Genomic DNA, 15,044 nt, shown 5'->3' with positions numbered 1-15,044 from the left:
TATTGTTTGCGCTTAATCACGTACAAAATGAATCTGGTTCCATTGCTTCTACCTTATTTAATCAAGGTTCTGACCTGCATGCAGATATTTGTGAAAATGATTTAAAACCTTTTGATGAAAATATAGAAACTAGTCAATTAAAACCTTTACATACATACATTGCGTTCTATACACATTGCACAATCAAACAGTACGTTAGCGCAACTGTTGGCCAAACTTTACTGTTATGCAAATTAGTAGAATGTTGACGTCATCCGTTAAAGTTAACGTTTACGTGCTCCTCCCTTGTCCACTTAAATGTGTACTTTTTTTTTCTTTTTGTTGAATATGCTATTTTAATGCCACATAATATAGTTATCCACTTTGACCAAAAATCGATCGAAATCAAATGTATTTACCTGAAAGAAACTAGAATTTAAAGCAAAAAATAGTCAAATTGGGTGGTGGGTGCCAGCCAATGGATTTTTGGTTGAATTTAACCATTTATTTTGTCATTTTATAAGTGAAAACATTTTTCTATCGTTTATCGTCTACAGAACTTTATTACAACTACAAAATAACCTATTCAAAGTCTGCATTTTTAACTTTAAATTATCCGGCCGATCGCGCACTGTAGTTATTATTATTATTATTATAATAATGCACCCTTTATCTTTGAAATTGGTAATGTTGGTAAGATTAGATCGATAATGCATTGTAAAGTAAACAAACTACTACGGTTTTATATTGAACTTCCTTCTACAGGTATAAATAAAGTTCGAATTATTGAATCTTGTCTCACTTTTTTCGGAGTTCCATTATCATATAATCCTTTTACACATTATGATGATTATTATTCTGTATTCACCGAAACAATTTACCCGGGTACAGGCCCCATATTACAAAAAGGTAGTACTGTGCCTCCCACCAATGCATGGTCATAAAATGGTAGTATTTTTATTATTGAAAGGATTGACGAGATATTTCGGCATACATCATGAATAAAATACAATGGATATACTGCACTGTCATTTCCCTCTATGACTGTCGTTTTTTTAGCACGACGGAAATGTTAGCCATAGATCTATAATTCTGTCAAAAGTATCTGGCCGTAAGATAAATACAATTATGTCTTTATGGCATAATATAAAATGCAGACCGGATTTAGTCAACAGGCAGAGTGGGCAATAAATACGTACAGGTTACATTTTATTGTTTGAAGTTTGCATGGCGAAATCAAATATTAATATAAAGTTTGCGGTACACCACGTATCTTAGTTCTGAAAAGAACTGTTGAGTTTCTTGACGTTTCGATCAATATGCTTTGATCGTCCTCAGGAGTGAGAATAGAAATGCAGAAAGTCCAGGAAACTTGGAATCTAAGTGGAAAAGGGTGGGACTGGTGTAAAAGCCAGAAACAATAGCAAGTTCCTCACACAGTGGGAGGGATTGAAACTAGCTATAGAAGAGCATTGTTTCTCATGAACAATAGTGAATGGAAACTAATATAGAAAGAGCAGGAATGGAAGAATTTTTTAATTCCTCCATGATTAAACATTATGTAAACAATATATTAATCGGTGTCGTGAGAATGTTATAAAAAACCTATGTTGTTAACTTCATTCATTGTGGAATACATTAATCATTAAACGCAATTATGATAAAATTAACCAAACAGTGTGAACATACTGTAACTCTAAAAATATTGTAGTGTAAAATAAAAACGTATAACCCTATACTAGCAAGTACCAAGTACAGGTACCGTGTTTATCACTTATTTATGTCTGTCGCCCCCAACGGTTTAGCGATAATGATCGATTTTGATCGATCGATCGAATCTCAACACAACACACACAGACCAGAGCAGCAGCAGAGAGAAAATGAGGCGGCAAATTTAATAGAAATACTTAAAATAAGCCTAGGACTTAGGCCTAAAACATTAATATAAGTAGGCCGTTGATAGCTAAACTAGCTACTTTACTACTACTAGACTAAGCTAGGCTACAATCACACACGTACCGTCGTGTTCCTTGTTTAGGCCTAGGCTAGTAGGCCTACTACTGTACTACTTCTAGGCTAGATCGAGGACTAGGCTAGGCCTACTAGCCTACTGGTAGACCTAGGCTTGAAATATTATTTACAGTATAACTTATACTGTAAATAATATTTCAAGCCTAGTTTAGGTAAATAATGGCCTAGCTAATTTAGTAATTAAACAATGGATTTGAATAGGCCTAGGCCTAATTAATGGCAAATGCTGTAAATAAGTTAATACTTTATTATTATTAATATTAAGTATCACTTTTTTTTTGTAGAGTGGTTTCAGGTTTGCATTGTACTAAAAAAAGAAGACAATGTCATCATCACCTGAAACACTGTTAGATATTTGTATTGATTTTGTTGCACGTAATGTGAAGGATGTTGAAAGCTTTGAATGCATACCAGACATCATCGGCAAACAGATCTTCACACGTGCAACCGAACTTCAGAAATCCAAAACAGTCTTTTCATTTTGTAATAAAACACTAAAGTCGTTTGTATCTTGCTACGGTACCGACTTACTTACGTCTTTAAGTCTGGTTAATCAGAAAGATATAGTTAATGAGTACGCAGAGAAGTTGGAAGTGTTGCTGCATTGTGAAGGACTTGTATCCCTGGACCTGGAAAACTGTGCTTTGGATGATGATCACATCATTTTGAGAATAGTAGCACGGCTTAAAAGGTTTGTAACTGATTTGTGGGTGTTGCGAATTAGACAATATTGAACTCATTAATATTCATAAGCCAATATGACACTCATTCAATGTATACAAAATGTATAATAAAGTTAAAAAGAAAATGAGTAGGAGTATCTGTGTAACTTTGTCTAATGAAATATGGAGAAGTTTTAAATTACCGCAGCGTATTAATATACATTTTGCAGATTGAAACATCTTGGATTGTCACATAATTTAATCGGTGAATCTGGATTAAGGAGTCTAACAACACCGGCACGAATGATGCACGATGGGCCAGTCGAATTGACAACTCTTCAATTAGCAGGTAGTATTTTGAAAATGCTATTTTTTATTGTATTGACATGAGTAATGTAATTTATATTTGTAAAAGGGGTTAAACTCAATTATGAGAAGTCTATTTTTTTAACCTCCTATAGCCATGCTGTAATTTTTAACAAAATATATATATATTTTTTTAGTGGCAATAAAAGTTGAAAGTTAAAGATAAACTTTATTTATGTTTACAATATAAATCATGTGAGTGAAATACCATATACAGTGTACAGAAATGAAGGAAAAAAAACTCTGTAGAGAAAGGTTAAAAACAGACGAGGCAAAGATGCTTTAAATATAATTATTAATATAAAATAATATGACTATCTCTGCTGGGGCATTGAGGTGGGTAGTGAAAATTTCAGATGAGGCAAGCGCCTCATGCTGGCTACGTCCCTGTTGCTAGTACTTCTCAATATGATATGAAAATACATCTTTTAGAATATACAACATTAATATTTATTATTTGAACTTTAGATAGTGAAATATATAAAATATAATATAAAATTAAAATAATTTTATTTAAAATGAACATTTTTAATTTCCTTTTGTTAGGTAATCTTCAGATTACAGATTCATGCATACGTTATTTGTTGACATTTAAGAACATCAAATTCTTGGATTTGTCAGATAATCTTATATCGGTGAGTATAAAAACATACTTTCTGTCAAAATATCTTTTTAAAATGATAATTGTTTTTCTCTCAATCCATTTTTCCTGATAACAAAGTTATGTGATGCTTTATTTTTAGAATAATGGGTTAAAGTCTGTGTGTGGCACCCTCAATCTTACAACCATGAAAGAAGACCGACAATTTGTTGAAATAAAAACAAGTGGATGGGCGTCTACTATGATCCACAACTGGCTAGAAGAGGTACCAGAGCCAACATCACAAGCTAAACAATTTTGTAAGTGCAATCAAAGAATATATCACAAGGATGAGTTTTCCCTGTAACAGTAATGTTGTCCATGCAGTCAGGATGTATACAACTTTTTGTGACGGTCACACTAATCTATGCCTGGACCACCGGCAGTGTTTTCACAATAAAAAATGTTATCAACTAATGTTTTTGGGGGACTATACATCTTTAATAAATACTTTACTGAGAATGATTATTTCTTTTAATTACAGACGGTCAGCTGACCTCTAAAAGAACTTGCGTTAAAAAATCAGCCTTGCAAGGAGCAAGAAAAATGCGGCTAATATCATTAGACTTCGTAAAAAAAGATAAACTAACAAACTTAAGTAATAATAAAATTGAACATGAACAACGAGCAGAAAAACATTGTGAAAACACAGATGTTGATGGTGATAGCAGAGTAAGGAAGAGGAGAAAACTAAAGGGGACTAAGGAATATTATAAATGTGGTAACAAAACAAATGACTATTTAAAAGGACAGGATAAAAAAGGTGTTGAGAATTTACCTTCTAAGGTGCAGATGAAAAAAACTAATTTTAGAGGAAATAAATTATTGTTTGCGCTAGATCACGTACAAAATGAATCTGGTTCCATTGATTCTACTTTATTTAATCAAGGTTCTGACCTGCATGCAGATATTTGTGAAAATGATTTAAAACCTTTTGATGAAAATATAGAAACTAGTCAATTAAAACCTTTACCAATTAAAAAGTTTATACGTAAAAAAAAAGTAAAATAATGTTTATGAATATTAAGGAACTATGTATATTGGATAAACATCTTATCAGGTTTTATGTACAATTTGTAGAAAGAATAATTAATTTAATTGTATAGGTGTATTTTAAATTGTGTACCACAGTAATACAAATTAATTCAATTTTTTATATATTCTGTATATTTTATATTCATTTTTAACTTGTATTAAGTTGTATGTTACAGGGATTGCGGACACAAATGTGTTATGGCGCTCTGTTGCTGTCGCAATCCCTGGACCGCTTGTTGTCGAATAAAGAAATGAAATGAAATGAAAATACTAAATAAATGTTGGAAACAATTGTCTATGAAAGTACTGAATACTGTATAACTTTTTTGTGATGAAGCCATAAAACTGTATAGCGCCACCATTTGTCTTTCAACTCTCGAGACTTTTCAAAACACGAGACCGAATAATCAAGAATAACAAGTTACTTTAAAAATACAAGCTGCAGCATGCGAAACTGTGCGTTATTATCGAAAGTTTGCAGTCGGATATCATTTAATTATAACCACGTACTTCAGACAGCAACTTTTAAATTAAATCAGCCAGGCGTTTTGCAATATTCCACAGGTAAATCTAGGCCAAGGAAAGACTAGTTTATCCTCAGTCATATGTGCGATTGAGGCCGCTGATGATGAACCATTTGCATACAGTCCACGGTTTAGCACACCGGCCTAGCGTATGGGCCTAGGCCTACTGTTGTTTTGTCTTGTTTAGGCGAGACGAAAGATGATATTTCGCTATGGCCACATAAAAATCCTAAATGATGTTGGTAGGGATAGTCTAGTCTAGGATTCTAGCTTTTCTTAAGTACAATAACAATTCATTTATATTATATGTGTTATGCGCGATTTGAACGATTTGCGCAATTTGAAATTGCGCAAAAAAATCCTTGCGCAATTTTAAATTGCGCAAAGAATTCTTGCGCAATTTAAAATTGCGCAAGGATTTTTTTGCGCAATTTAAAATTGCGCAATCAACTTGCGCAATTTCAAATTGCGCAAGAAAATCTTTGCGCAATTTTAAATTGCGCTGCACAATTTGTAAATTGCGCAAGATAGTTCTTGCGCAATATGACACCTTTGCGCAATTTGAAAGCGAACTGTAAATTTTCCCATACATGGCTAGGCTAGGCCTAGGCAGAGGAGTTTAAAATTTAGTATTTTATTATATAAATAAGACCATTTCAATGAAGATAATGTTTAATACTCACTTTTTAAGTTTTTAATATTAGTTTAAGCTAGGCCATGTAACCTAGTCAGTATCAGTAGTCCAGACCCTAGCTAGGCTAGAGTAGTATAGCCGGCCGCCCGCCCGTGGAACACCACCGCTTCGTTTTCCTTCGACGGTATGCTAACTTATAACAATATTTGCACTACTAAAATAAGGAAATGCGATATTTATCTTTAATTTTGAATCATTCTTAGAAATTACTATAAAAATATGGGTGTGCATGATTTCACAATCTGTCGAAAAAAACCTTGCGCAATTTGCAGATTACTTGCGCAATTTAATACGTTGCTTGCGCAATTTGAAACACATGTTTCAATTCAAATTGCGCAAGGATTTTTTTTGCGCAATTTCAAATTGCGCAAATCGTTCAAATCGCGCATAACATATGTATAACAACTAATATTAAATAAATAATGGTATATTTGTTATGCGCGATTTGAACGATTTGCGCAATTTTAAATTGCGCAAAGAATTCCTTGCGCAATTTGAATTGAAAAATCTGTTTCAAATTGCGCAAGCAACGTATTAAATTGCGCAAGTAGTCTGCAAATTGCGCAAGGTTTTTTTCGACAGATTGTGAAATCATGCACACCCATATTTTTATAGTAATTTCTAAGAATGATTCAAAATTAAAGATAATATCGCATTTCCTTATTTTTTATAGTAGTGAAAATATTGTTATTGTTAGCATACCGTCGAAGACCCGACAAAGGACCACAAAGGTGGAGTTCCCGGCGGGCACGTGCACGGCGGGCGGCTAATACTACTCTAGCCTCCTACTATACTGGCTATGTTTTGATAGCAAGTCTAACCGTTGGTGGCGGTAGACTATGTTGTGTATTTACTAGACTACATTACTTTTTGTTATTTTTACATTTATTTTGATTTATTTTAAGTTACAATGAGAGTGATAATATTATTTAATTGTGTATGCCATTTATGTTGTGTATTATACACATGTTATCTTCGCATTTATTATGTTTCATTTTGAGTTATTAGTTTCGAATAAATTATTATTGTTAACCGATCGTCGACGTTAGCACGCATTCTGGTAGAATTCTGCTGCGCAATTTGACAATTTTACAAATTGTGCAGCGCAATTTTAAATTGCGCAAGGATTTTCTTGCGCAATTTTATATTGCGCAAGTTGATTGCGCAATTTAATATTGCGCAAGAAAATTCGTGCGCAATTTCAAATTGCGCAAGAATTCTTTGCACAATTTCAAATTGCGCAAGGAATTCTTTCGTTCAAATCGCGCATAACATATTCAAATCAAACAATCAAATTACAGTCATATATTATTTTTATTATTATTAGTTTTTAGGCTATAGCTAGCTAGACATAGGCCCCTACTATCTAACCTTCTTTATTAGTATTATTAGCAAAGAACTTATAACACAAGAATCTCCTGTTCTTCAATTTGCATTCAAAACACAGTATCGGAAGTACAGGGTTAAAAGGTCAAACTGGGCGACGCCATTTCACAGCATGGAGAAGCGCCCCCTCCAAACTAGGAAGTCAATTACTCTACCCCTCTAGAGTATTAGCAGATCCCCTCTATGATTTTGACTTTCTGATTTGATGCGGGCGCCCTACTCCTTGGTCAATTACTCTATCCCCCCTAGAGCATTAGCAGATCCCCTCTATGATTTTGACTTTCTGATTTGATGCGGGCGCCCTACTCCTCAGTCAATTACTCTATCCCCCCTAGAGCATTAGCAGATCCCCTCTATGATTTTGGCTTTCTAATTTGATGCGGGTGCCCTACTCCATGGCTCACAATGGCGCCACCCATAGCTCTATTTTATCCCACAATGCCTTTCGAAATTGTTACGCGCTTCGGACGAACAGGAGATTCTTGTGTTATAAGTTCTTTGTTATTAGTGCTTAAATTGTTTTGCTAAATGTGTGATAAATTTTTACATATAGTATAAAAAAAAATTTTTTTTTAGGACCTGAAGTATATGACCTTGTAGTCATTGGTGGTGGATCTGGTGGATTGGCATGTGCAAAAGAAGGTACGATTTATATTTCATTTTTAATTGAATAAAATCATACTTTTTTTATATCCCTGTGTCCAGTGTATTTTGAGCTGAAATGATCAATGTTAGATAAAAATTTTTTTTTTCCAGCGGCTGGTTTTGGCAAACGTGTGGCTGTATTAGATTATGTGACACCGTCTCCTAAAGGTATGTTCCATATAAAGTCATGATATTAAATATTCATGATAATGGTTAAAAAGGTCAAAGTTCATCTAGATTACAAAATTAAAGATGTATTGTTCCCCCCTAAAAAAAATTATTACCGTATTTAAATTTTTGTTGTTGAATATGCCATTTTAATTTCACATAATAATTATCCATTTTGACCAAAAATTAGATCGGAAAAAAAAATTATTTACCTGAAAAAAAACTGTAATTTAAAGAAAAAAATAGTCAAATTGGCTGCATGCAAGCCAATGGATTTCTGGTTGAATTTAACCATTTATTTATGTTTTACATTTTATAGGGGAAAACATAATTTTTTTTCATTTTTTTCTACGGAAATGATTAACTTCATTAAAACAAATTAACTTAAATTCAAAGTCTGATTTAATTAATCTCCATTTTTCATGTTTTTGGGGGACAATACATCTTTAAGATTGAAATCAGTAATCACATTCATCATTATTAAATATTATTATTTTGCATTATAAACTTGTGTGCAAAATTTGGTTTAGGAAATTATTTGTTTGCTCTGGTAAATTCTTGGAAAAGTTATGGAAATTGTTTTCACTCTCTTAATTTTGTATAGGAACTACATGGGGCATGGGGGGGACATGTGTAAATGTTGGTTGCATACCAAAGAAGCTAATGCATGAGGCGTCGCTATTAGGACACGCCCTCAAAGACTCTACACACTACGGATGGAACACACCTGAAAATATAACCCATGACTGGTAAGAAATTCTTCATACGTGTCGTCACGTAGGTTACTCTATTCACTACATTACATCACTGACATAATGATATAACCACTTAGTGAGAAGAAAATTGAGTATACAAAAACCTAATTACCGTATACTCTCTGGTATAATCCCACCCCCTAGAGCACAAAATTTTGCCAACTTTGCGTTATTTGAATGAGGTACATTAAATATTTTAAGACTACTATACTGTAACTACTGGGATGTTTTTTATATCTCAATAAATAAATGTGGTACCTTGTTCTTGAGAGATGGTACCTTGTTTCTGGGAGGTGGTACCTTGTTTCTGGGAGGTGGTACCTTGTTTCTGGGAGGTGGTAATTTGGAGGTGGGACTATACCCGGGAAAGCTTGGTTCAAGAAAAAAAATGATTGGACGGTAAGCATTTCTTGTAAAAACTTATCTGAACTGGCTAGGCCTACATCCAGACCAAAAGTCAATACTTGGACTATACCTGGGGATATGCCTGTTTGTGAAATCAGACAGACATACCCAAGGATATACGGCAAATTTAAAACAGCCTTTTTGAATTTAATATGTAGCCAACATGAAATACAAAACTCCCTAATAACATTCCTATTAATAACATGTTTTATTTTTCTAATAAAACCAATGCTTGCCTTATTAAATCTTGACTGGCTTAAGTATAAACATGTTTTGTTTTTTAATTCAGGTCAAAAATGGTTGAGAACGTTCAAAATCATGTAAGGTCATTAAATTGGGGACACAGAGTACAACTCAAAGATAAGTAAGAATGGTTATCGATAGATATTACTGATTTTTAAATTTTTAATTCATACTCATCCAACACCGAGTAACTCGCCAATTACAGGGTGGATAAACTATTTAATAATTGATCATGCTTATAAACTAAGTCTCATTTAAGGCTTAGGGAGTGGAGTTGAAAGAGTCGTGAGTTACAACCCTTTCACTAGGTCAGGATTGATCCCTGGACCTTGAGATTGTAAGGCAAGCACGTTAACCACCAAACTACAGCTCTACTATTGATCATGCAAATACAATGTTTTCATATCTCCATAAATCCTTTTTTTATTAATTTTTTTTATAAATCAGAAATGTTGAATATCTGAATGCGAAAGGATCCTTTGTAGATGAGAACACAGTAAAAGCAGTCTCTCAAAATGGAAAAGAGGTACAGATGACTGTGTATTCTGATTTAACATTTAGCCTACATAGTATTCTTATTAATATGTAATCTTTACATTGTACTGACAGTAAAAGACATTCAATTGTTTTCATTTCAGACCCTGCTTCGAGCAAAGAATGTAGTGTTGGCCACTGGAGGGCGCCCACGTTATTTGAATGAGGTACATTAAATATTTTAAGACTACTATACTGTAACTACTGGGATGTTTTTTATATCTCAATAAATAAATGTGGTACCTTGTTCTTGAGAGGTGGTACCTTGTTTCTGGGAGGTGGTACCTTGTTTCTGGGAGGTGGTACCTTGTTTCTGGGAGGTGGTAATTTGGAGGTGGTACCTCTTCTTCTTCTTCCAATTTAATGTAAACTTCAGACTTGAAGACTATAGCACTTTGTGAAGCGAGTGAGTTAGTTTTTCGTAAAGACCAATTTGCCCAGTGGCTGTGTGTGATAGTGGCTGTGTGTGACAGTGGCTGTGTGTGACAGTGGCTGTGTGTGACAGTGGCTGTGTGTGACAGTGGCTGTGTTTGTGTGGACTAGTACACCGGGGTAACCCCCTTCTCGTCTCGAAAGATGTACTAAGTTCTTTAAAGTGCACATGAGCTATGTGTACAGAACCATGGAGCGAGTGAGCCTCGAACCCTTGCCAATGTTATGGCTACGTAATTACGGTTCCACTGTCTTAACCGCTCGGCCACTCACTCGCAAACCTTGTTCCTGGGGGGCGGTACCTTCTTTCTGGGAGGCGGTACCTTCTTTCTGGGAGGCGGTGCCTTCTTTCTGGGAGGCGGTACCTTGTTTCTAGGAGGCTGTACCTTGTTTCTGGGAGGTGCTACCTTGTTTCTTAAGAAGTGGTACCTTGTTCCTGTGAGGTAGTACCTTGTTTCTGTGAGGTAGTACCTTGTTTCTGGGAGGTGGTACCTTGTTTCTGGGAGGTGGTACCTTGTTTCTTAGAGGTGGTAATTTGTTCTTGGGAGGTGGTACCTTGTTAATTGGAGGTTCCTGGGAGGGGGTACCTTGTTTCGGAGAGGTTTTGTAAAAGTGGTAAAGACTGAATATTTCTGTCACAGTTTTCCTGTAACCATGCTGTAACTTTCAATTTTATTTATAGGTTCCTGGTAGCAATGAATTGTGTATATCTAGTGATGACATATTCTCTTTACAAAATCCACCTGGTAAAACGTATGTATTCAAGCTACAATAGTTAGTAATCTTCTAAAGGTGATGACGCTGGGCAGGGGCATAAAAGTAACCTTTGACCGAGTAGCCTCAAACACCTGGAGACTTATCTATACACAAATGAGATAATACTAATTAATTGTGTATTTTAAATACTTCATGTTTGTTTTTGTAGGTTGGTCATTGGCGGTAGTTGTATCCTTTTCAATTATTTTACTGCATAAATTAACAGCTACAGATTAATTATATAGATTAGATATATTTATTCCAACACACCAGTAACAAAAACATAAATTAAAAGTCTAAAGTGGTTGAGGCACAATGCAATAAATTTACATAGATCAAATCATATTGCTTACTGTGGTATTACCACCAAATTGCAGTCTACTCTCCCAACACTGGACTCTCTCAAAACCAGAAACTTTCCCAATGCCATACTTTTTTTCGGGGTCCAAAAGGTCCTAAATTCCTGTTTATCATTAAAAATAATCAGACATATTTGGCCACCCCAAAGCTGTTTGGTATTGGGAGAGTTGATTGCATTACCAAACATACTTTTCTCGTTTCCTATTGGTTGTTTTCTCCTTTACATCCACCAATCAGATGTAGCATTAGAATGTGCTGGTTTCCTTCAGGGATTGGGCTATCCTACGTCAGTTATGGTTCGATCAATTTGTTTAAGAGGTTTTGATCAGGTAAAGTAAAGATATGTCTACACTATCAAACTAGTGTGCCCCAATATGGTAGTGATATGACCAAATATAGTAGTAATATGACATAATCATTTCCATATATGTGCATATTACATTACAACCAACCTGTGTTGCACAGAGGTGCACTCTTTCCTCAAAGTTTTGGTATATACATTTTAATAATATATGCATATTAAAATAACTATGTTATTTTCCTGCTAAATTTAACAAAAGTGTATATCCCAATTTGTAAAATATTATTTGTTTATTTAGTATTAATTTCTGGTTTTTTTTGTGTTAAATTTAAATGTTAACACTGAATTTCGGGTTGTATTTAGCAAATGGCCAATTTGATCACAGACCATATGGAAAGCATGGACGTGAACTTTATCCGTTCATCAACTCCGCAGCGAGTTGAACAACACGAGAATGGCCAGAGATTAGTCACATGGTCAAGTACCGACGGAGAAACACACAGGCAAGATGTATTTGACACGGTCTTGTTAGCTGTAGGTAAGCTATGTTTAATGTCAACCTATTTATCCTTTTAGTGCCATAGATTTATAAGTCATTGGATATTTATTGTTTTATATGTTTTTAAATAATTTTAGGTGCATTTTTGTTATTTGTATGTTTTATTGAGAACCCTAAATGATCTATACAGAAACTGGATTGGTCACACTCAATAACATATGATAATGTATAAAAAATATAACGAGTGTTTGGAGTCCATGCAAAATATTGGGTTAAAAATCAAATTATTGGTTATCACAGAAGGCCTAACTCTTTATCATTTATAAGATCTTGATTAGTGTCTCTGTCTACACAATCAAACTAGTTTGACAAGAAAATGTGATGTGCCTCAATATGGTAGGGATGAAATCATCATGTCCATATATGGGTACATCACGTAAAGTTTGATAGTGTAGACAGAGCTTTAGGTTAATTTTAAATGTAATATTTTTATATGAGTAGGGCTAAGAGAGTAAGAATCATAATCCTCTTAATCTACTAGATTAATCAGAGGATTTATTGATATGAACTTTGAACCATAGTTATTTTGTTTTTCCAGGTCGCGATCCAAAGACTAAAAGTCTTGGTCTTGAAAACACCGGCGTGAAACTACACACAAATGGTAAAGTCCTCGCTGTTGATGGTGAGCAGACTGATGTACCCCACATCTACGCTATTGGTGACATCCTTGAGGGCGGTGTTGAATTGACACCAGTCGCTATCAAAGCAGGAAAGATATTGGCTACAAGATTGTTTTCAAATTCAAGAGAGTATTTAGATTATAAAATGGTTGCTACTACTGTGTTCTCCCCATTAGAATATGCTGCGGTAGGAATGACGGAGGACGATGCTATAAGTAAATACGGAGAAGAAAATATAGAGGTATTTTTTACCAACAATTTTTATCTATAAAGTTGTCATTTTTAAGTAATAAACATCTGCTTTTTTTAAATTTATATTCAGCTATATATTTATTTAATTTTAGAAAACTATTTTGTTTTGTTTACCACAAGGTATATCATGCATTCTACAAACCATTACAATACACTGTATCACAAACACCTGCAGACCAGTGCTATATGAAGGTAAGATTGCCAGTGTCTTAAGCTCTGTCTACACTATCAAACTTTATGTGATGTGCCCATATATGGACATGATGATGTCATATCACTACCATATTTAAACTTATCACTACCATATTTGGGAACATCACACTTTTTTTGTCAAACTATTTTGATAGTGTAGACAGAGCTTTACAATCTTGCACATTTGAATTGTTATTTATTTATTCAACAATATTTCTAGAAGGTGACCCAGCCAGTGTAAGCTGATTTTGAGGGCCCTAAAAATACTAAGTTGCCAACTTGTTATTTCTTTTTAAATGTTTCAGGTTATTTGTTGTCGAGATGGTGACCAGCCAATCATTGGTCTTCATATACTAGGCCCTCATGCAGGGGAGATGATGCAGGGATTTTCAGTGGCCGTTCAGTAAGTTTACTTTGTGTACTAAATATTGAAGGGAGGCACAGCTATTGAGTCTAACAGTAATAGTTGGTCGCTTTCTTGAAAGTGCTTTAATTGTAGAACGTATTTTTTTGGGGGTTTATTTCTGTGCTCTGTTCTGGGTTGACCAACTAGCACAGGTGTTTAGCACCTGTTTGGTCTTTCCTTGCCTTTTATATTTGTTTTGTCTTCTTTGTATTGTATATGGCAGAAAATTGAATAGATAAATAAATAAATTTTGCATAAATTCATTACGTTTCTGAGCATGTGCAGAATCATTTTCGACTGCTAATACAAACAATACAATGATACAAACCCTTTTTTCTTTTTCCTTTTGTTCAGATGTGGTGTAACGTATAAACAATTATCATCAACAGTAGGCATCCATCCAACATGTGCAGAAGAAGTAGTGAAAATACACATCACCAAGAGGTCAGGTGATGACCCCATGGTGACTGGTTGCTGAGGCTAAATCAATCCCATAATACCTGCAAACACTTTTAGTAACAAATATATATACACTGCCTTTTGCTTCGGTAAAATAACCACTACGCCACAATTGTTTTCACAATAGGTTCTTCTACTTAGAGGATCAAGTAATAGGCCCTATGTGTTGGCAGGATTATGGGATAGACTTAAGCTCTGTCTACACTATCAAACTTTATGTGACAAAAAAATTTGATGTGCCCATATATGGACATGATGATGTCATATCACTACCATATTTGAGCACATCACATTTTTTGTCAAACTAGTTTGATAGTGTAGACAAAGCTTTTGGCGTCTTTGTTTTGTTCTGTGTTGCATCAGATGATGACTTTCTCAGAAACCTGGTTGGTGGAGAAAGTTTGATTGCGACAACACAATTAATTGAAACAAATGATTTCAGTAATGTATTTTAAAATGTATTGAAATTGCATTGGAAACAAAACATTATTGTAATAAATATATTTAATAAATTATAAAATATATGAAAACAGATTGAATCATTGTTTCTTGATTTATCTTTTAAGTTTTCCAGACTTAAGTCCAGTGTGCATTGTTAGAATGTACTAATAAAAGTAAAACAGTACAAAGGGGAAAATAC

General features: G+C 34.3%; 2 protein-coding genes across 4 annotated transcripts; both read left to right on the top strand.

The window, feature by feature from the left end:
* Positions 1–1,830: 1,830 nt before the first annotated feature.
* LOC140043905 (leucine-rich repeat-containing protein 42-like) lies at positions 1,831–4,993 on the top strand. Of its 3 annotated transcripts, none has more exons than XM_072088386.1 (6): positions 1,831–1,927; positions 2,295–2,701; positions 2,903–3,021; positions 3,585–3,673; positions 3,782–3,938; positions 4,163–4,993. In XM_072088386.1, the coding sequence occupies exons 2-6, from the start codon at positions 2,334–2,336 to the stop codon at positions 4,687–4,689; spliced, it is 1,260 nt and encodes a 419-aa protein (XP_071944487.1). In that variant the 5' UTR covers positions 1,831–1,927; positions 2,295–2,333; the 3' UTR covers positions 4,690–4,993. The 3 variants fall into 3 exon arrangements, with proteins under 3 accessions (XP_071944487.1, XP_071944488.1, XP_071944486.1); XM_072088387.1 differs by having other exon boundaries at positions 1,836–1,864; XM_072088385.1 differs by having other exon boundaries at positions 1,838–2,701.
* Positions 4,994–5,108: 115 nt separating this feature from the next.
* Positions 5,109–14,909, top strand: LOC140045335 (thioredoxin reductase 2, mitochondrial-like). The gene is made up of 15 exons (XM_072090190.1): positions 5,109–5,277; positions 7,894–7,959; positions 8,074–8,130; positions 8,735–8,879; positions 9,580–9,654; positions 9,981–10,059; positions 10,172–10,234; positions 11,182–11,252; positions 11,425–11,444; positions 11,853–11,944; positions 12,280–12,454; positions 13,014–13,336; positions 13,468–13,539; positions 13,845–13,942; positions 14,300–14,909. Exons 1-15 carry the CDS (start codon positions 5,160–5,162, stop codon positions 14,421–14,423), a joined length of 1,578 nt encoding a protein of 525 aa, XP_071946291.1. The 5' UTR covers positions 5,109–5,159; the 3' UTR covers positions 14,424–14,909.
* The last annotated feature ends 135 nt before the right edge of the window (positions 14,910–15,044 follow it).

This window comes from Antedon mediterranea, chromosome 3 (assembly GCF_964355755.1).
Source record: "Antedon mediterranea chromosome 3, ecAntMedi1.1, whole genome shotgun sequence".
NCBI classification, from domain to species: domain Eukaryota; kingdom Metazoa; phylum Echinodermata; class Crinoidea; order Comatulida; family Antedonidae; genus Antedon; species Antedon mediterranea.
The sequence above is the reverse complement of the archived record's forward strand: the minus strand, read 5'-3'. Positions and strand labels throughout refer to the sequence as shown.

Coding starts and splice junctions, on each gene's coding strand:
- LOC140043905 (XM_072088386.1), top strand. CDS start 2,334: ATGTCATCATCACCTGAAACACTGTTAGATATTTGTATTGATTTTGTT. Junction 3,022..3,584: donor GACAACTCTTCAATTAGCAG/GTAGTATTTTGA, acceptor TCCTTTTGTTAG/GTAATCTTCAGATTACAGAT. Junction 3,674..3,781: donor TGTCAGATAATCTTATATCG/GTGAGTATAAAA, acceptor CTTTATTTTTAG/AATAATGGGTTAAAGTCTGT.
- LOC140045335 (XM_072090190.1), top strand. CDS start 5,160: ATGCGAAACTGTGCGTTATTATCGAAAGTTTGCAGTCGGATATCATTT. Junction 10,060..10,171: donor TCTCTCAAAATGGAAAAGAG/GTACAGATGACT, acceptor TTTTCATTTCAG/ACCCTGCTTCGAGCAAAGAA. Junction 12,455..13,013: donor CACGGTCTTGTTAGCTGTAG/GTAAGCTATGTT, acceptor TTGTTTTTCCAG/GTCGCGATCCAAAGACTAAA.